Source organism: Rhinopithecus bieti, unplaced genomic scaffold, assembly GCF_001698545.2.
Source record: "Rhinopithecus bieti isolate Rb0 unplaced genomic scaffold, ASM169854v2 scaffold_18688, whole genome shotgun sequence".
Classification (NCBI taxonomy): domain Eukaryota; kingdom Metazoa; phylum Chordata; class Mammalia; order Primates; family Cercopithecidae; genus Rhinopithecus; species Rhinopithecus bieti.
This window is the reverse complement of record NW_016809492.1, coordinates 1,046,139-1,067,199: the sequence shown is the minus strand read 5'-3', so window position 1 is coordinate 1,067,199 and position 21,061 is coordinate 1,046,139. Positions and strand designations below refer to the sequence as shown.

The following is a 21,061-nucleotide window of genomic DNA, read 5'->3' as shown; positions in this document are numbered from 1 at the left end:
TATATATTATATATATATTTTTTTTATTTCTAAGGACATGAATCTGCTGACATTGTAGCTCCTTGGTAGGCAAAGGTCAATATATAGTAATTCTTGTGTGCCATTATCTTGAGGAGCAGGATGCTTACAAAGACTAAATTGTCTTCCTATATATTGCTTCTTTAGTTACAGAGGTTAAAACTGTAAGTATAAAATGGAAAAACCAGTGAGGGACAGAGAAACTTTGGATGTGATGGGCCTCTGGATGCCCTGAGAAGCATTTAATATCACTTATATTCATATGTAAGTGGATGTATGACCTGAATTTAATCATGAGGAAACATCAGACAAAAACAAAGTGAAGAACATTCTATCTGAAAGTGGCCTGTATTCTTTAAAATGTCAATGTCATGAAAGATGGGGAGAAGAGGGCTGTGATAATGGTGGGGAATTATTCCAGATTAAAAGAAATTAAAGAGACATGATAACTAAATGCAATATGTGATCTAGTACTGTATCCTGGACTGGCAGTGGAAAAAATGCTAAAAAGAAATGATTGGGACAGTTCCAAAAATTGGCATATGGATGGTAAATTAGATTTATAGTATTGTATTCATATTAAGTTTCCTAAATTTGGTGACTCTACTATGGTTATGTTAGATAATATTTTGTTTCTGGGAAGTACATTCCCAGAAATGTATTAAAGAGTAGAGGGGCATGATACCTGCACCTTATTCTCAAATGAGTCAAGAAAATAATAGTGTGTGTGAAGAGAGAATATGATAACAAATGTAGCACAATGTTAACAGTGGATTTGAGTAAAGACTATACAGGAGTTCTCTATTTAAGTCATGTAACTTTTCTATAAATTTGAAATTATTTTGAAATAAAAATAAAACTCTATTCGATATTTTCTAGCCCTTTCCAAGGCACAAAATGATGTGATGGAAATGAAGATGCAGTCAGAGAGACTTTCGAAAGAATATGATCAACTCCTTAAAGAACACTCTGAACTTCAGGTGGGTGTGACATGCACTTTATGCGTCTAAATGTTTTGAAATAGTAATTACCTAAGTAAATTATTTGGGTTATTTGTCCCTAACTAATCAAGATGATGTACTTAATCCTGACTTTGTTAAATGATTTAAATAAGCCAGATTTTTACCTAGAGGGTAAAGATTAGTACATTGCAGGAAAATACAACATAATTATAAGGAATTGCTGACGTGCATATTTACAGCATTCCAGTTTTGGTGAACTTTTAAGCAAAAGAATTAAGCCACAAAAATGGCAGCACTGGAAAACAGACTGGTTCTAGAAAAGATGAGTTTTGCTGTTTGGGATGTTTGCCATATTCATGCCAAAATGAGGCCAGAATTTCAAGTTTCACATCACACTACTCTCGTCTCAGTGTTTTAGACATATCAGGCCAAAGACTTTAGCATTCAAATTTATTATTTACCTCCAAATGTTGATTTGAAAGATGGAAATGGGAAAAAAAATGTTTCATTGTTAAAGCCACAAAGTCAGATCTGGGCCATAGGTTTTCTTTCTCTTTCTCTCTAATCCAAGAAAAGAAACATTCATCCCTGTTAGGCTTGTCTTTCCTCCTTCCCTTCTGCTACCAGCCAGTAACCTGAGTTGATTTCCCAGCCACACTTTGATCAATTGGGAAAGAGACCATTCCAGAGGGAGCCCTGGCCTTCCTTCCCAGTTTCTCCCAAGACAGACTGGTTGGGCTTGTCTTCAAAATTTGGCAGCCTTTGTGGCTTTCAGTCAGGCCTTTTTACAAATGATGGCTTTTTATTTCACTGTACACATTTCCCTGCATCTTAATGGTCATGGTATCTCCAAGGCTCAGCACTGTTCCTGGCACAAGGCAAGCAGGCACTATACTCATGGACTTTGGAGTCAGACATACCTGGAATACCTACCTATACCTGGCCGCATGCTAGGTTTTTTTTATCTTAGGCAGGTTATAGCATCCCTTTGGGGCTCACTTCTTTCATCTATAAAATTGGAACAATAATGATGCCTGGCTCACTGGATTGTTAAGAGAACTAAATAAAATGTTTAGGTTTTTTACCACTATGCCTTCCTGACAGTAAACACTCAAGAAATGATAGCTATTATCATCATCATCTGTATTACTTCATCTGTAGGAATTTTGCTGAAAGAATGACTTATTCTCAACCAACGACTTTGGCCTTTGTTTAGAGCCAGTCATGAAGTAATCTAAAGCACATGTTTGTAATCTGATAGTTCCGCTTGGTTTGCATGTTTGTTTTAACTAGCCTACTTTGACAATAGCAGGAGACAGAGTAGCCAGAGAAGGGTGAATACCCTGTATGCTCCAATCCCAGGAACACTAAGGGCTCAGTTCACATGGCCTGGAGCAGATAGGTAGATTGTCAGCAAACCACCCCTTCCCCAGCCCGAAAATAGAGATCCTAAAATTGCTGACCTATTCAGGGCTTGATCATTATTCCATGGTATCTTTCAAGATCCACATTGGAAAATGAAGAAGTCACTTCAGAGACCTCTTGCCTAGAAATACAACATTTTCCCCCTATTTGTGAGATTAAGGTTTACTCTTACAGGTTGAGTATCGACATTAGTGGACTTTGCCGTGATGTCAGACATACTTAGATCCTTGAATGGAGAAAGGAAAACCAGAAGTATGCCCTCAATTTCTTATGGCCAGTATCCATTGTTGAATGTCTCCATTGTGGTAACAGCCATTGGTTCTCTCAATTCTGAAGAATGTATGTAACAGTGAGATTTCCTCAACCCGTTTCCTCCCCACAAAAAAGCCACAGTCAGCCTGGAGCTGCTGAATTCTTGGTAAAGGATGTAGAAAGCTTTTAAGAGTGATTCCTGACTGGGCATGGTGGCTCATATCTTTCTTTAATCCCAGCACTTCAGAAGGCCGAGGCAGATCATGAGGTCAGATCAAGACCATCCAGGCTAACACACTAAAACCCTGTCTCTACTGAAAATACGAAAAATTAGCCAGGCGTGGTGGCAAGTGCCTGTAATCCCAGCTACTCGGGAGGCTGAGGCAGGAGAATCACTTGAACCTGGGAGGTGGAGGTTGTAGTAAGCCAAGATCGCACCACTGTAGTCCAGCCTGGGTGACAGAGCGAGACTCCATCTCAAAAAAAAAGAGTGATTCCTTCCCAAGAACATAGTTATACCTGTTTCCGTGGAAAAGACCTCGTCCCAGATTATGCCAGACACCATGCCAACAGTAGGGCCTTGTTTGATAGCACATTTAGGGCTTGATCTAATTTCTGCTTGTATCCAATTTTTGAAATATTTATTAGATGACATTTGTTGAGAGTATGCTCTGGACTAAGCACTTGGCTAAGGGCTTCATATATGTTGTTTTGTTTACTCTCCATGACAGCTCAGTAATTGAAACTATTTTAATATCCCTATTTTGTGAATGAGGAAACTGAGACCCAGAGATGTTATATAATTTACCCAAAGTTACTAGAAAGTGATAGCATTCAAAGTCAGAGAATCTTTCTTCAGAACCTCCGTCATTAACCACTATGTTCTTTGGCCTTTGCTGGTCATTGGATTGTGTTCTTAGATCCATTCTCCTCTCACCACTGCTTTACTCTGTATCTCTGGGAGGTCTGTTTCCAAAGCTTCCTTGCTGTCTGACTCAGTCTGGGCAGGTTTAGCCAGTGGCAGGCACTAGAAGACTGAAGGCAGGAGGAAGGAGAAAGCCGGGGATTTCTTCTACTCTCTCCGCTGTAGGGGCCTTCTCCTTTTTGGCTCCAGTTCCTTCCCTCCATGGTCTCAGGTCCCACTGGGCAGCTTCTAATTACTGGCCTTCACACCTGGGCTCCATAACCTCATCCCTCCAGCCCAAGAAGTGGTGGTGGCTTTTATACTATTGATAATCCCAGAGGTGCCTTACCACCCTGTTTGATGTGTATACTTTTTCATCACCTCTAAAACCAATTTCCCGTAATATCTCTGTTTGAAGGAAAACAAAATCTCAGCTCCATAGTATACCACTTCTGTAACCCACAGGTGATTCATTTGACATCTGTGCTCCTCAGGTACTTTAATACTTAAATAAAGGTTATAATACCTTATGAAAATTAAAGCAGATCCTGTATAAGAAAGCACTTTATATTATTTCTTTTTTTTTTCTTTTTTTTTTTTTTTTTGAGACAGGAGCTCTGCGCTCTGCCGCCCAGGCTGAGTGCAGTTGGCCGATCTGCAACTCACTGCAAGCATCCGCCGCCCCGCGTTTAGCCAGTTCTTTTCCTGCCTTCAGCCTCCCAAGTTAGCTGGGACTACAGGCGCCCACGCGCGCCCGCCCGCTTAGTTTTTTGTATTTTTTTAGTTAGAGACGGGCGTTTCACCGGTTTAGCCAGGATGGTCTCCGATCTCCTGACCTCGCTTGATCCGCCCGTCTCGGCCTCCCAAAGTGCTGGGATTACAGGCTTGAGCCACCGCGCCCGGCCACTTTATATATTTCTAATCAAGAATGCTATTTATTATATCCTGATTGGTTACATTTTTTTCCTTCACCTACCCACCCCCCACCATTGTCCAATATGAGACCCTGTATAAGTTTCTCAGATTTAGATATCATCGAGTGCCCTGTTTGTTTTGTTCTGGGGTTTTTTTTCTGTTCGTTCGTTTTGTTTTGTTTCGTTTTGTTTTTTTGAGACAGTGTTTCACTCTGTCACCCAGGCTGGAGTTAAGTGGCACAATCTCAGTTCACTGCAACCTCCACCTCACCAATTCAAGCGATTCTTGTGCCTCAACCTTCTGAGTCACTGGTACTACAAGCGCATGCCACCATGTGCAGCTAAGTTTGGTATTTTTAGTAGAGACAGGGTTTCGCCATATTGGCCAGGCTGGTCTCGAACTCCTGACCTCAAGCAGTCCGCCCACCCGGGCCTTCCAAAGTGCTGGGATCATGGGTGCAAGCCCCCATGCCCAGCCGAGAACCCTTTTCTTTAACTCTTGAGTTTCAGTGTTCACCATCTGAGCCCTGCTTGAGAAGCAAAAGATAGTTATAGACCCTTTATGGTAAAAAGCTCTATCAAATTGTCCTCATGAATTTTACTTCTGTTGTCAAACTAATCTTAGATATTGAATTATATCCTAAGGTTCTTTGGAACTAACTTTCTGAATTTTACATAGTTGACATACTTTCAGTGGAACAATCATAAAACAAAGGATTATTAAAATATTAAGGAAACAAAGGTTAAAGAGGGAAATGCTGGTTTCTTTACTGTAAACAGATCCCAATTTGCATATTTTACATCCTTTTGGATTTCCCCATCTGATCTCCTCCCTGTTATAGTCACTAAATAAATATTAGAAAACCGTCCCTTCAAAACATGTAGTCTTTGCCTTTCCTTATTTGCCCTGCCTCTCTCCTGAAAAAAGAAAAACAGAACTAACTAGAGATTTTTGGCTGCACAAAAGCATCAGCACCTGCCAGTTTTAAATTCCATTTTGGAAAATCAGCCATCACTTAAGGGACTTGTCCATAATAGCTTCATTAAAGCTTTGATTTTTATCAAAAGGGGCCACACCTGTAAACCTGTGAAAGTAGTAGTATGTTTACCTCCTGTACTGTTGTCGTCTTATTTGATTGCAAAAGTTAATGTTACTAAAGTTGCTACGGAAGCATTAATGTTGAGCCTGAACAAGAGCTTGACGAACTTCTTTATACAAGCAATAACACTCTGCAACCCCATTTTATGAGATCTTTTTCTTGATGTAGACATTTACTTTCTTAGCACAAGTGATCTCTTAAGATTAATTTCTATTCCATTTTCCTTCAGTTTTAAATGACGTATTATAGTCATCTTTATAACATGATCAGCCGAGTATAATTTGAGAAGTCAGTTCTGTTGGCAAATATCTGAAGGACAAAATCAAAGCCACCCTAGCTGGGATTTTTGTCCCTTCCTTCTTTTCGTTTGCCAAAAAGCTTAATTGGGTTAACAGTAGGGGAATTTTAGAAATCATGTTTTCCTGGTGTAACCTGTGAAACAAAAGCAAAATAGATTAAGGCAAGTGGAAAATGAACTTACCAAGAGCGTTCTTTTCCTAAGTAAAACCACAAATTTTATAGTTTTAAAATTTTAGACTGTCTCAATCCTTTTTTTCACATTTAATTATTTTCATAAGTATACATAGAAGAGAGAATGTTTTTTAAAAGTCCTTGTCATGTCTATGAATTGTTTCTCTTTGCTGTACTACATAAATCATATTTTTTTTCCTTACAGGATCGTTTAGAAAGAGGCAACAAGAAAAGACTGTGAACTTTATAAAAGACGCTTGCAATATACTGTGTCAAAATGAGAATTTTGTTATGTTAGCCTCTAGGAAATTTAAGTTCAGAAAAATGCACTATGACCAGTTCGTATTTTTTTTTAATGTCACACATAGGTTATATTGTAGGCATTATCAAAATATTTGATGATGTTTCAGATATATTGTGAAGTCTGTATTCCAGCTCTTAAGAAAAATACAAGCATGTTAAATACCATATTTACATATTGATAATGTCACTGATATATGGTGGCTGTTTACCAATAAAAGGAAAAAATTCCTTGGCCAGTTACTTCCAAAATTAGAAGTTTTAAGTTGCACGAAACCATTAATAGCCTTGAAAGCTTTGATGAGTTTTCAGTAATGATCACCTATTTAATCAGATGATGATGTGTTTGAAAATAGTGTTCAATATCAGCAAATTTGTACAAGGGAATGTAAATAAGGATAACTGATCAGAGTTATCCACTGTATTTATAAGGAAGAGTCAGAAAAAACAATGACCTTAGTTTTTTTTAAGCCTGATGATACTATGGTTTACTCTAATAAAATAGCTATATTGATAATTATATTTTGTTATTGTGCCCCTGCACATTTTGGTCTGTTTTTTGTTGATATTTTTGTTAATAACACATAATTAGTAACCACTCTACTATTTCAAGTTAATCTAGTAATAGAGTTTACACATATTTGTATAACTGCTATACCACTGAACTGCATTTATTTTACAACAGTGTAGAATTCTTGACAAGTTAACGTAGAACATATCCAGAAAGCAGTATTTGTTTCCCTTGGTTGTGAGAGTAACTAGCTATATAAATATTACCTCAAAAATACATACACTGGTATCACACAGTCTTTCTACAATGTTTCTATATTCTGAAAGTTAAATATTAAATGCTATTTTTCCATTCAAATATTCATTTAGAATTTCCTTTAGAAGATAACAGTGATTATAATATTAATATGATTTCAGTTGTTCCAGTGTTTAGACATGAAATCATCTTCCTTGTCTCATAAAAACCTAAATATTTAAAAAAAGGAAAATAATTACTGGAGTTTTTATTTCTCTTGTCTTTGTTTCGTCCTCTGTTTATTAAAATTTTAGTACCAACTTCACACCTAGCTAATTTTTTTCATCATAAAGTGGATGAAATGAGCAAGTACATAAAAATTTTATTTCAGATAAAAGTCAGGAGTTACTGCTAAAAAACAGACATGTAGGAGACGTTCAACAGGAGTAAGAAATGGGAGTTAGACCATATGGGCTGACAACACCATAAATAACAAGAAGAGGGAGTGCTGAAATAGGAGAGAACTGAACAAATGTTAGCTCAAAGTATAGACTTAGAAATATCAAAGTAAGAGCTATCTCGGTAAATATATAGATATTGAGTGCTTGGAATCCTAGCCTACTATGTGAAAATTAAGTCTAATATCAGAATAACATACAGAAAAGTAGAAAATGCACAGTTTTAAAATGGGCAGAGTTAAAATCTAATCCCAGCTTTATCGCTTATTTAGCCATGCTAGCCTAGGCCTCTATTTCCTTGTCTCCAAAATGGGAATAATAAAATTTAGATCAGGATTACTATATAAACAAAGATAATACGGTGATTCTCAAAGTTGTTCAGACTGTATAGTAAGGAGAAAGTCTGGGTGGACTTTGAAAAGCTTGAAGATTTGAAAGATTCCCAAAAAAGCATTTTGAAGTTTACATTTAAGGGACCTAGGACCTCAACCCTCTCAAGTTTACAGGTCTGAAACTTTAGACCTCAAAAGTTTGAGCAGTTTTCCAAGGCAACATTGATAGTTAGATTCAGGGCCAGGATGTAAGTCTAGAATTTAGGTATCCTGATCCCCCAGATATCGCTCTTCTGTTTATACGCAGACCAGCTATAATTTGTTAAACAAAATATTGCAATGTATTAGTCAGTTGTGGCTCCAGAGCCTGTGCCCTTTACCACCATACCCAACTGTTTCACATACTATGTTTGTTAGTTTTTCCTAGTACTCTCCTTGATAATGGTGGTGTTTAGAAAATTGTATTATATAAGTAAATATTTATTTCATGGACTTAATTATGTTGCATGTTAAATTACTTCCCATTGTCAATAATGACTTGTTTATGTTGTATGTCTTAGGCTGTATTATAAATGCAAACACAGGAATGTTATTCTTGCCTTTTTCCATCAGAATTACATAAAGTATTATTAGACTTTCCTCCTACTTGCAAATCTGCCTGGAGGTACTGGTCTTTAGGAAGTAGCACTTAGCAAGTTCTGGATAAGCACTTCAGAACTTGGGATGAGTTATCCTTGTTGTTTGTCCAGCTCTATCTTGGACCCCAGTGCTGCTAATTAGATTCGTGCCTTGTTCTTTAGGGCCTAAGTTCCTCTCTTGGCTATTTATCCTAGTATGCTGAGAACTAGGATTCGCTTTCAGTGACGGAGTCCTGCCCTGGAACCCCAATCAAGAGCCTAAAGTTTAACTACTTTCTGAGATATTAGCCTGATGCCAGCAGCCTGCCTGGATCTCTAAATATTACCCATTCTTGGAGTTGTTCGTGATCTCTGCTTTCCTGCATGTCACTCCTGCTTCATCATTGGACCTGCTAGCCACAGCTACTTAGATGTACCTGAACCTGTTGTCTTGCCCTGCCTCTGTGGGCTGGTTCAGTTCTGCATTCCCATTCCAGTGTCCACGGCCTTCTCGCTGTCCCTCCTATCTTAATTCCCAGCCCTACTAACATGACAGACCATTGTGCATTTGAGTGCCCACTATACAATGTGTGAATATAACCATGCTTTTAAACATTGACTTTAATGTCTAGGATGATCTGTCTAAAGTCCATGGAACCCTCCTGTATTTTTTCATCCCTTTCTTAGTAATCTTGAAAATCCACTTATGAAATTCTTTTCCTTTTTTTAACATTACTGAACAGCATTTTTAAAATTACTTTCACAGTGTTTCTTTCTGCTTTGATCGCTACACAAACACGACCTTATTAGTTGCACCAGAAATGATTTCAAACACTTTAGGAACTGTGGTAGGCTTAATTATGACCTCCCAAAAGATATCCCTATACCAATCCCTGGAACCTGGAAATGTTCTCTTCTATAGCAAAAGGTGTGATTAAGTTAAAGTCTTGAGATGGAAAGATTATCCTGGATAATCTGGGTGTGCCCTAAATGCGGCTACATCTATGCTTAGATAGAAGCAAAGGAAGATATTACCACACAGCAGAGGAGAAAGCACAGTGACCACAGAGGCAGAGATTGGAATGATGGAGCTGCAGCAAAGGAATGCTGACAGTCACCAGAAGCCGGAGGAGGCATGGAACAGATTCTTCCCCAGAGTCTCTAGATACCCATAAAACTGATACGGGACTTTCTGGCCTCCAGAACTATGGGAATAAATTTATTGTTTCAAGCCGTGAAGTTTGTGATTATTTGTTACTGCTGCCATAGTAAATTAATACAGGAGCATACAGGACAGATCTGTAAGGCCTGAACTGCATTTCAAGGGATGTGGAAAACAATTACCCTTTAACACCACTCCGTCTTCCCCATTAGCCATTTGGATAAGTCAAAGATAGCCTTAACCATCTCCTGTCTTAGTTACTTTTCTCCTTCAATAGTATTTCTCCATTGCCATTGCCACTGCCTAATTGCAAGCCATCATCATCTCTCACATGGACTATGACAACCTCCTCATCTCCCTGTATCTTCTCTAATGCTTCTCTCATATACATGCCCTCAGCAGCCACCTGGTTTAAAAGAAAAAAAAAAAAAAAAAAAAAAACACTGATCATGTCATTCCCTGCTTGTCTTCCAATTCTTTCCCACTGCAGTAAAGATCAAACCACCAAGATCAAACACCAAGACCTCACCAGGCTCCCATCTACTCTCCAGCCTCAAGTCAGTCCACCTGCTCTGCCAATCACACCTGTATTCTTTTTGTTGTTGTTCTTTCCCTAGGATTCAGATCCTGACATGTCTGCATTCTGATTCTTCTTGCAACAAGCCAAATTCTTTACCCTGTCAGGACATTTGCATGTAGTAAATGTTGCATCCCAGGCCTGTCTGCCTTCTTATCCTGTTTTATTTTCATCATGGCACTTATTGCCATGTGAAATTATCTCATTTATGGTTTGTCTCTTCAGTGATTAACACAGTTTCTGCAGACAGTAAATCAGTGGTTCTCAACAGGAAGTGGAGAGGTCATCCTGAGGGGAACATTTAGCAATACCTAGAGACATTTCTGGTTGTCGTAACCAAGGGAATGCTCCTAGTAATAGAAGCCAGGGATGCTGTGAAACCATTCCACAATGCACAGGACTGGAACAAAGAATGATCTCACCCAGAATGTCAGTGTTGCCAAGGTGGAGACATCCTGCAATAGATGCTTGTGGCAGAGGGTACCGGTTGTCCCCCAATATCCATTCTTTCATTCACATGTGTTAATACATGCTCCAGTTTTTGTTGTTTTATAAACAGCTGCCAAACATAAAGACAACATTTTCCATCTCCTTGTATGTAAGTGGAAATAGGTAGGACTGTCATGTGGGGCCAGTTTCTTTTCCTCTTCCTCTGACCTGCTGCTTGAAACATAGATGCTGCTATCTTAGATCATGAAGTTGAGGCCATGCAAAGTGGAGCAACAAGAAGGAGGCTGTGTCCCTGATGCCATAAGCACCACACCTGTCCTGAATTGCTGTGAATGACACCAGATAACTGCAATGCATTGTCTCAATGTCCTAGACATAAATAAAAAGCCATAAATGTTTGTCCTATGCAGCACAAAACCTTTGTATCTTTGCCTTTTATGTTGGGATCTTAATTAAAAATTATATCCTCTACTGTCTCTGCATGCTCAACTTTTTATATTTGACTTAACCATTATTAACATCACGCATTGCACCTTCACAATAACTGTGCATTTCACATCATAAAAGTTTACAAATCTCTTCTCCCTGTCTTTAGTATGGTGTACACCACCACAACAACAAACACCTCAAGGACATTCAGGCACATTATATATACAAAGATAGCACATAACAGCTTGATGTGTAAACAAGTTAGGAAAAAGTTTCCAACTTCTTGGTGATCAGCTCTCTTCCTAAATTTGAGCAAAAAATGTGTTTGAAGTGTTGGCTTTGGCCCCTAAACCAGGTGTCTTCCTGGTTAGCCAGGCTTCCTTCAGAAATCGTTGTTCTCCCTGAAGCACCACCCATGGTAAAGAATTTCGGTCTTTCCCAAGGGCTGTCAATTTCCTGGCGCACCAAAGACTCCTAGAACACCAAAGACTCCTGGAGCACCACTTCTCAGCCAAGGGCTTCCTGGAATAACCCTCCATAGAGGTTTACTTGCTGAAACTTTCTTTAAGTTTGTTGATTTTTTTTCCCCTTGAAACAAAATTAATACATAGTAAATGTAGAAATGAAAGAAAAAATAGCTGTTTGTCTAATTTTCATATATATACACACAAATATTTACAAAATAAGATCACACCTGTTTTTATGCATACTTTTTTGTGACCTGCTTTCTTTCCCCCTACACCAATAAATATCCTTCTGCAACAGAATTCTACAACCAACTTCTCATAGGTCACATACACATCACCTGCGGGGGTCGGTTTGTTCAAAGCACAGGGACTCATATGCCCTGTTTACCACTACCACCAGTGAGAATTCCTGCCCCAGGCAACCAGTGTTAGTAATGAGGCTGCCATAACAATCCAGTATGTGAGAGCAGAAAAGGTGGATGAGACCCATCGTCCTATGACAAGGTATTTACCTTATCCCCTGTTGGCGACATTTCATGAGAATCTTTATTGGCAGAAAATGCTCTGGAATCAATAGAACATAGTGGTTACATACGTAGATTACCTGTGTTCAAATCTTATCTGCTTTATTTGTTACCCATTCTGCATCTCAGTTTTTTCATCTTTAAGGTGATTTAGACTCTACTTCAAAGTCTTGCTGACAGGATTAAACGAGTTGATACACGTGAAGAAGTTTTAACAGTTTCTCATGGTAAGCTATTCTGAACATTATACAAAGACTGATGCCCAGTCATAAATTTCCTCATCTAAAAACAAAAATATGATGGAATTTTAAAATGTATTAAAAGTAAAAAGTGTACTGGAGATGGATGGTAGTGATGGTTATACAACAATATGAATGTAGTTAATACCACCGAACTATACATTTAAAAGTGATTGGTTAGCACAACCTCTTTTGTATTAACTACTTGTATTAACCACTTGTAAGTTTATAGTTAGGTGGTATTAACTACATATTATAGTATTAACCATATTAACCACTTGTAAGTGCATTTTACATCATTAAAAACATTGGGAAACAAAGATGGACTCCCTAGTTCTCTGGAATGAAAATGCAGTGTTGAAACTGGTAGATAGTTAAGGATGCCTTTTTTTTTTTTTTTTTTTGAGACAGAGTTTTGCTCTTGTTGCCCAGGCTAGAGTACAATGGCACGATCTCGGCTCACTGCAACCTCCATCTCCCGGGTTCAAGCGATTCTTCTGCCTCAGCCTCCCAAGTAGCTGGGATTACAGGTACCCGCCACCACGCCTGGCTAATTTTTGTATTTTTAGTAGACACCAAGTTTTACTATGTTGGCCAGGCTGGTCTCAAACTCCTGACCTCAGGTGACCCACCCGCCTCAGCCTCCCAAAGTGCTGGGATTACAGGCGTGAGCCACCGCACCCGGCCTGAGGATACCTATTCTTAACAACTGTAATCAGTCATTCCCCTGCCACCCCTCTTCTCACACCTCAGAGAAAGCACAGAGCCCCATTTGCTCAGGTATGCAACTAATGTTTGCTTATCTGAATTGAATTCAGTTCAATTCTAGTGTGTCAAATTCTTTTCAGATGACTCTTCCCATTCCCCATCTTTAGAGTGTGTCCTGTTGTCTTAAGATTGTGATAGGATCAGAAACAATTTTGACATTCTTAAAATACATCCAGACACGGATATATTTCACTTCAAATCCCATTGGCAGATTTGATATTATAAAAGGGCCTGGGTTTGGGGTGTTTTGTTAGTTACTTGAACCTTAACTGCAACTTTTTTTTTCCTTTCTCGATTAAAATAATTATGTATGTATATATGCATGTATATTATGATGTTTTACGTCTTTTTTTTTTTTTTTCGAAATGGGGTCTCATTCTGTTGCCCAGGCTGGAATGCAGTGGCACGATCACGGCTCGCTGCACCCTCGGCCTCCCAGACTCAAGTGATCCTCCCGCATCAGCCTCCTGAGTAGCTGAGACTACAGGCATGCGCCACCAAGCCTCTTTAATTTTTCTCATTTTTTGTAGAGATTGGGGGTCTCACTTTGTTGCCCAGGCTAGCCTCGAACTCCTGGGCTCAAGTGATCCTCCCACCTCAGCCTCCCAAAGTGCTGGAGTTACAATGTGAGCCACCAGACTGGACTACATCTATTTAAAAAAGAAAAATGCAGCTAGGCACAGTGGCTCACGCCTGTAATCCCAGCACTTTGGGAGGCCAAGTCAGGTGGATCACTTAAGCTCAGGCATTCGAAACTAGCCTGGGCAACATGGTGAAGCCCCATCTCCACCAAAAATACCAAAAATTACATGGTATGATTATTACACATTGCATGCCTGTTTCAAAACAAAAATACCGGATGTGGTGGCACATGCCTGTAGTCCCAGCTACTCAGAAGGCTGAGGTGGGAGGATGCTTGAGCTTGGGAGGCAGAGGCTGCAGTGAGCCGTGATTGTGTCACTGCACTCCAGCCTGGGTAAAGGGGTAAGACCCCATCTCAATAAAAAAAAATTAAATAAATAATAAACAAGAAAAAGGCAAGGGCAGAGTGGATCTCAGTATTTGGGGCCTAGAGCAGATACAACTTGGGGAGTTCTCTATAAGAAAAGCAATACAAAACTACCAAAACAAAATTAGGTATGAATTTATTCAGAATAGGAACAGAAATCACAACAAATAACTGGAGTTTTGGAGATTCAGAAACCTTTCTCCTAAGATCTCTTGGGACAATTCACCAGGGATGCTTCTCGGCTGCAACCTAGCTTCTCCTTTCTACCTAGGACACACTACAACTTCAATATTCTTGATACCTGTGTACCAAAAGTCCTGAAGCTTCACTGTCATTACTTCCATATAATCTTCCTCTAGACAAGGAATTGGAGGGCAGAGTTAATGTAATCAATCTGTTGAAAACCTCAAACATTTTTTGGAGTTCTTTATTTAATTTTTTTTTAGTTTTTAATTTTTTGTGGGTACATAGTAGGTATAGATATTTATGGGGATATATGTGATGTTTTGAAACAGGCATTCAATGTGTAATAATCATACCATGTAAAATGGGATATCCATTCCCTCAAGCATTTATCCTTTGTACAAATAATTCAGTTATAGTCTTAGTTATTTTAAAATAAACAATTAAATTATTTTTACTATAGTCACCTTGTTGTGTTATCAAATACTATGCTCTATTCATTATTTCTCTTTTTTTTTTTGTACTCATTAATCATCTCCACCTCCCCTCTACCAACCCCTACTACCCTTCCCAGCCTCTAGTAACCATCCTTCTACTCTCTATCCCTATGTGCTTGTTTTGGTTTTTACATCTCACAAATAAGTGATAACATGTAACATTTGTCTTTCTGTGCCTGGCTTATTTTCACTTAACATAATGACCTCCAGTTTCATCCATGTTGTTGCAAATGGCAGGATCTAATTCTTTTTTATGGTTGCATAGTACTCCATTGTGTATATGTACCATATTTTCTTTATCCATTCATCTGTCAATGGACACTTAGGTTGCTACCAAATCTTGGCTATTGTGAACAGTGCTGCAACAAACATGGGAGTGTAGATATCTCTTTGATAATGCTGATTTCCCTTTTGGGGGGTTATATACCCAGCAGTATGATTGCTGGATCATATGGTAGCTCTATTTTTAGTTTTTTGAAGAACCTCTAAACTGTTCTCCACGGTAGTTGTACTAATTTGCATTCCCACCAACAGTGTCCAAAGGGTTTGCTTTTCTCTACATCCTCTCCATAGGTTATTGCCTTTTGGATATAAGCCATTTTAACTGGGGTGAGATGATATCTCATTGTAAGTTTGATTTACATTTCTTTTATGATCAATGATGTTGAACACATTTTCATATGCCTGTTTGCCATTTGTATGTCTTCTTTTGAGAAATATCAATTCAAATCTTTTTCCTATTTTATAATTGGATTATTAGATTTTTTTCCTATAGAGTTGTTTGAACACCTTATATATACTAACTATTAATCACTTGTCAGGTGGATAGTTTGCAGATATTTTCTCCCATTCTGTGGGTTGTCTCTTGACTTGCTGATTGTTTCTTTTGCTGTACAGAAGCTTTTTAACTTGACAAAATCTCATTTGTCCATTTTTGCTTTGGTAGCCTATGCTTGTGGGGTATTACTCAAGAAATCTTTGCCCAGTCCAACGTCCTGGAGAGTTTCTCCAATTTTTTCTTGTAGTAGTTACATAGTTTGAAGCCTTAGATTTAAGTCTTTAATTCATTTTTATTTCATTTTTGTATATGGTAAGAGATAGGGACCTAGTTTCATTCTTCTGCATATGGCACCCAATTCTCCCAGCACCATTGATTGAAGAGACTGCCCATTCTCCAATGTATGTTCTTGGCACCTTTGTGGAAAATGAGTTCACTGTAGGTGCATGGATTTGTTTCTGGGTTCTCAGATTTTAAGCTAATATGAATCATACTTTATTTTTTAAATATATAGTGAGTATATTCATTTCCTATCGGTGCTTTCACATATTACCACGAACTTAGTGACTCGAAACAACACAAATTTATTATCTTACAGTTCTAACAGTCAGAAGTCCGAAATTAGCCTTACTGGGCTGAAGTCAAATTGTCAGCAGAAAAAAGAAGGAACAAGGAAGAAGAGGGTAGAGGAGGAGAGGGAGGAGGGAGGTGGCAGTGCCATGGCAGAGGGGCAGGAGCAGGAGGGGGATGGAGAGGAGAAGTCTCCTGGGTGGCATGGCGCTCCTGCTCCTCCTGGTGCTGCCCAGCCCCCTGTCAGCCAGGCTGAACCCCCACAGGATAAGGAAGCCTGAATGGATACCAATAATCAAAGCTACATCTGTGACACAGATCACTGCTGTGGACAGTCTCAGTGCTGCAACTACTACTAGAACTCTGGTAGCTCTGGCTGGTGTGGACCATCATCATCATCCTTAGCTGCTGCTGCATTGACCACCACCGCCAAGCCAAGCACTGCCTTCAGGCCCAGCATCGGCAACATGAAATCAACCTGACCCCTGCCGAGAAGCCTTCAATCACTCAGTGCTGCCTTTTTATTTCAGGCTTTTGCTAAACTACTTAACTCCTCCTTATGAGGCAGTGGTGAGCCAGCCTCCAACTCCTCCCCAGCATACAGTGCTTTCCAGGTATGCAGCAGCAGCAGCTGCTGCCTCCACAGTGCGGCCCAGCAGATGACAGTCCCCCGGCGCCAATCCCACCAGGGGATCCAAGGGAATCCCCTTGTCTGAGCCCAGCAGAAGCATCACAAGACCCCCAAGCATGGCTGATCCTGAGCCCTCTGACCTACCAGGTGACCGAGTAGCCACCAAAGCCCTGGGGATGCAGCCCAGTGGCTCTGTAGCCAGCCTGGGAGAGCTGGACCCAGGGACCTTCCTGGACAAGGATGCAGAATGTAAGGAGGAGCTGCTGAAAGATGACAGCTCTGAACACGGCAGTGCACCGCCCGACAGCAAAGAGAAGATGCTCAGGAGACATTGGAGCTTCACTGGTGACTCGGGCATTGAAGTGCGTATGCCAGGGCCACCATGATCATGGCCTTAAAGAGTTCAACATGCTCATCGCTGATGCACTGGATGGGTCCCTGGACTTCCGCGACAGCTGCCATGTGCTGTCTTGTGTGAAGGAGATGTCTTGTGTGAAGGCTAGAGTGGAGGCTGTCTCTGAAACCTCCGTGAGCAGGTGTCCCTAAGCCATGGTAGTGGATAGATGTGCAGCTTTCTGCATCTCTGCCCCTTGGTCTGTGCCCACAAGTGGTCAGCATCAGCCTCCAGCCCGAGCACGTGCTCCGCAGGTCTTTATGTCTCACTGTTCCTCACACATAGGAGGAAAGAGATAGGAGACTGAGGAAGGGATGCACCCTGAGAAAGAGCCCCTCCAGCCTGGCTCTCACACCGTATTTTGTCTTTGATTCTGAATAAATTTTTTTTTGGTGTGGTTTGTCTTTTGGTTTTTTTTCAGGGATGGATGGCTGGTCATTGTCTGTTTTAAACTGACCACTTGGAAGAAACACCTTGGTTATCTGTGGTTCTCATGTCCTGTCCCTGCCCCTGTCCCCACTCCTTTTGAGTGGGGTGACTCATTTTCTGTGTAAAGAGTCTCTCAGGTAGGAGGTGAACACAACCATCTGGAAGACCCGCAGGATCCTTGCGCCTGTCGCTTAGCTTCGGGTCACCAGCTGAGCTGTGATAGGAATAATCTGAATGGAGGTGGCAAACAGCTGAAATGCCTCAAGCAGCCCTGTTCATATGAAGAGTCTGATTTTTCCCCCACTGTTGAACAATGATGATATAATGATATTCAGACAAGTCACTGATGTTATGATAAGAAAATAAATAGATATAAATATCTAGATAGATAGATAGATAGATAGATAGATAGATAGATAGATCCCCAAACAGGCAAATCCAAGGCTGTGAAGTAAATGAGTGCATTTGGATTCCACAAAACCAAATCCATATTGAACAGAGTGAAGTCCGTACACCGTAACTTTTTGGGTGAACCCTGCGTGCCTTTGCTACTTTGAGTGGCAGCCATTCTCCTCATGCAAACCACATGTCTGGAGCACAGACGGCCCTCTCTAAGTAACTGATGTTACACATTTACTGTTTACGGGGCAAATGTCTGACTATGTACTCAGGTGTGTTCCACAGCATTGTGGACTGACTGCAGGCCCCTGTGTTTGCCAGAGATAACTGTGCTCAACATAGAGGTTTTACTCTACTCACCACTGCAACTTACACATTGCTCCGTGGACACATGGGGGCCTGTGTTCTGTTCCCTGTAAATGGAAATGTGCTCTGAGCCTGTCTGCCAACCTTGGTTGTGCCTGATCCTCCGTACAAGCCCGCAGGGGTGTCCACAACCACCTGGGACAGAAGAAGGTGGAATTTCAGACAGAAGCTTGATTGGGTCTTCAAAGACAGTCTTGGACTAGATGTGGCCCAGATGTCGGCCCTGCCCAGAATTGCCAGGAGGAGGCTTTGAGGGTACTGGGGGTACTGCAGGGCCTGCCTCCCTCTGACGAGTCCAGTGGGCACAAGCAAGCTGACATGTGGCCAGAAGTGGCTGGATTGTGTCACAGCCCTCAGATGCCTTTCCTTCCACTTTTTAAAGAATCCCAAGTAACTCACTGAAATGTCTCAAAGGCAAACAAGTTCTACCAAAGTGAATCCTTTTTTAGTGAACAAATCAAATGGATGAATTCTGACTCTCTCACGTTCCTTTCCCCAGTTAGAGTGGGGAAGTGGTGGAGTGCTAACTGTGGGATTCCTTGCAGTGTCCTATCCTAAAGGCACAAGAAGATGGAAATGCAACCTGTGAAGCCAGGCTTGATTCCCAAATCACAGTCTGGCCCACACTACAGGAGGCAACCTGCTTAGGGAGAGATTTAATAAGGAATTGGTTCCAGGCATGGGGAGATGTGATTGAGACTGGTTTCCAGGTGAATGAGATAGAAGGAGTTGGTGGAGGGTTTAGTGCTACAGCCAGTTGAGAGATTTGCAAATGAGAACACATTCCTGCGTGAGGCACATTATCATTTGTCAGTTATTGTGAATATGTGTATTTTAAGCAGTAAGGTGCTACTGGTCAGACTTTTCTAGGCAGTCTCGGTGATGCATTTCCTGTGCTGAGATTGTTCTGAAGAGTGACTCTAACCACTGCGAGAAGCCCACATAAAATCGATCCCCTCTCCCCGACAAAAAAAGCTGTTAGCAGAGCTGGTTCCTTCAGGAGCTTCTAGGGGAGAATCTGTGTCCTTTCCTGGTGCAGTGTCTAGAGGCTATCCGCATTCTTTGGCTCATGTTCCCCTTCCATCTTCAAAGCCAGGAAGGGATGGTCAAATCTTTCTAACATCGTATAACTTTGACAATAACTCTTCTGTCTCCCTCGTCCACAATTAAGGATCCTTGTGACTACATTAGGCCAAGCAGATGACCCAGGATAATCTCCCTATTTTAAAGTCAGCTGACTAGCTACCTTAATTCCACCTGCTACTTTAATTCCCCTTTGACATGTAATTTGACATACAGGTTCTGGGGATTAGAATGTGAACATCCTTGGGAGACCATTGTTCTATTTCAGTGGGTAAGTTATTTGAATGCTAATTGCTTTTGAAAATGCTTTCTGCAATCAGAGTCCCATAACTGTTTCTTGATTCTTGATTTGGAGGTTTTTATTTTTAATTGGACTGTCTGCGAGGGAAGCAGAGGCACACTTCTAAATTTAAGAACTGAAATGGAGCAAGTAGCCCCAGTTCAGCAGTCCCAGAGTCTGCTGCCTTTGGTTTTCCCAAAAGAAGGCAACTACAAAAAAATCTCTAAACACGGCTGGGCGCGGTGGCTCACGCCTGTAATCCCAGCACTTTGGGGGGCCGAGGCGGGCGGATCACGAGGTCAGGAGATGGAGACCATCCTGGCTAACACGGTGAAACCCCGCCTCTACTAAAAATAGAAAACAATTAGCCAGTCGTGGTGGTGGGTGCCTGTAATCCCAGCTACTCGGGAGGCTGAGGCAGGAGAATGGCGTGAATCCGGGAGGCGGAGCTTCCAGTGAGCCAAGATGGAGTAACTGCACTCCTGCCTGGGCGACACACGAGTGTCTCAAAAAAAAAATTAAAAAAAAAAAAATCTCTAAACATACCATAAAAAAAGCAGAATTGCAAAAGAATGGCTGGCTAATTGAACACACACTTTCACTCTCTCCTAAACTGCACTGCAACTATGGTACGGTAAAAGGTTTTGTATTGTTTTGTTTTTTAAGCATAAACCTATAAGGATACAGTGAACATGACAAGAAATAGCACCAACTTTTTGAAAGCTACAAAACAGATAACAGGTGGTAGGGACTTGGTAAAACTGATGAAAAATTGAACTCTTTTTCCTCCTGGGGAAATCCAAGAACCAAGTCAATTTAAACTACCAAATAATCAAGGCTCAGGCATTGAAGGCACAACTACTCCTAGAAAAGAAGGGCAGGGCTGTGATGGAAGAAAGAAGGTTGGTTGAAAGCTGTTTGAGAAGCAGTTATATCCCTAGATGCCCCTCTCTTCCTCCAAATGCTGGGTGATTTCCTTCCCTCACCCCCCCCCAGAAGACAGTCTTCCTCTTTGAAGAGGGTAAAGCAGAGATCGTGTTTTAATAAACAAAAAACAGGAGGGTTAAGTAAGTGATGTATGCCTACTAAATGCAAAACTTCCTCCTCATCTCAGAATGATGGCAGCAGTTATTTACTTCCATGCAGAACACCAAATAAGTCTTTTGTAGGTGGGAATCTATCAGACCCAAGAAGAAAGATCCAAATACACTCACATGGATGTTGACATCGGGGCTTCCCCAACAAAGGGCCCCGGCAGCTCACCCTACAGGAAATCTCACCATGATCAAGCCTCACTCACTTACTCAGAGTTTCCAAGCAGCTCTTGA

The 21,061-nt window shown here is 40.7% G+C and overlaps 1 protein-coding gene and 1 pseudogene across 1 annotated transcript in view; both read left to right on the top strand.

The window, feature by feature from the left end:
• BCAP29 (B cell receptor associated protein 29) overlaps positions 1-11,163 on the top strand; it is a 47,507-nt gene extending 36,344 nt beyond the window's left edge. The window contains exons 7-8 of the mRNA XM_017889542.1: positions 898-998; positions 6,252-11,163. Coding sequence (XP_017745031.1) covers positions 898-998; positions 6,252-6,287 — 137 coding nt within the window. The 3' untranslated portion in view covers positions 6,288-11,163. The remainder of the gene's footprint in view (positions 1-897; positions 999-6,251) is intronic.
• A 5,165-nt stretch (positions 11,164-16,328) lies between these two features.
• LOC108540467 (WW domain binding protein 1-like pseudogene) lies at positions 16,329-17,328 on the top strand (annotated as a pseudogene).
• Positions 17,329-21,061: the final 3,733 nt, after the last annotated feature.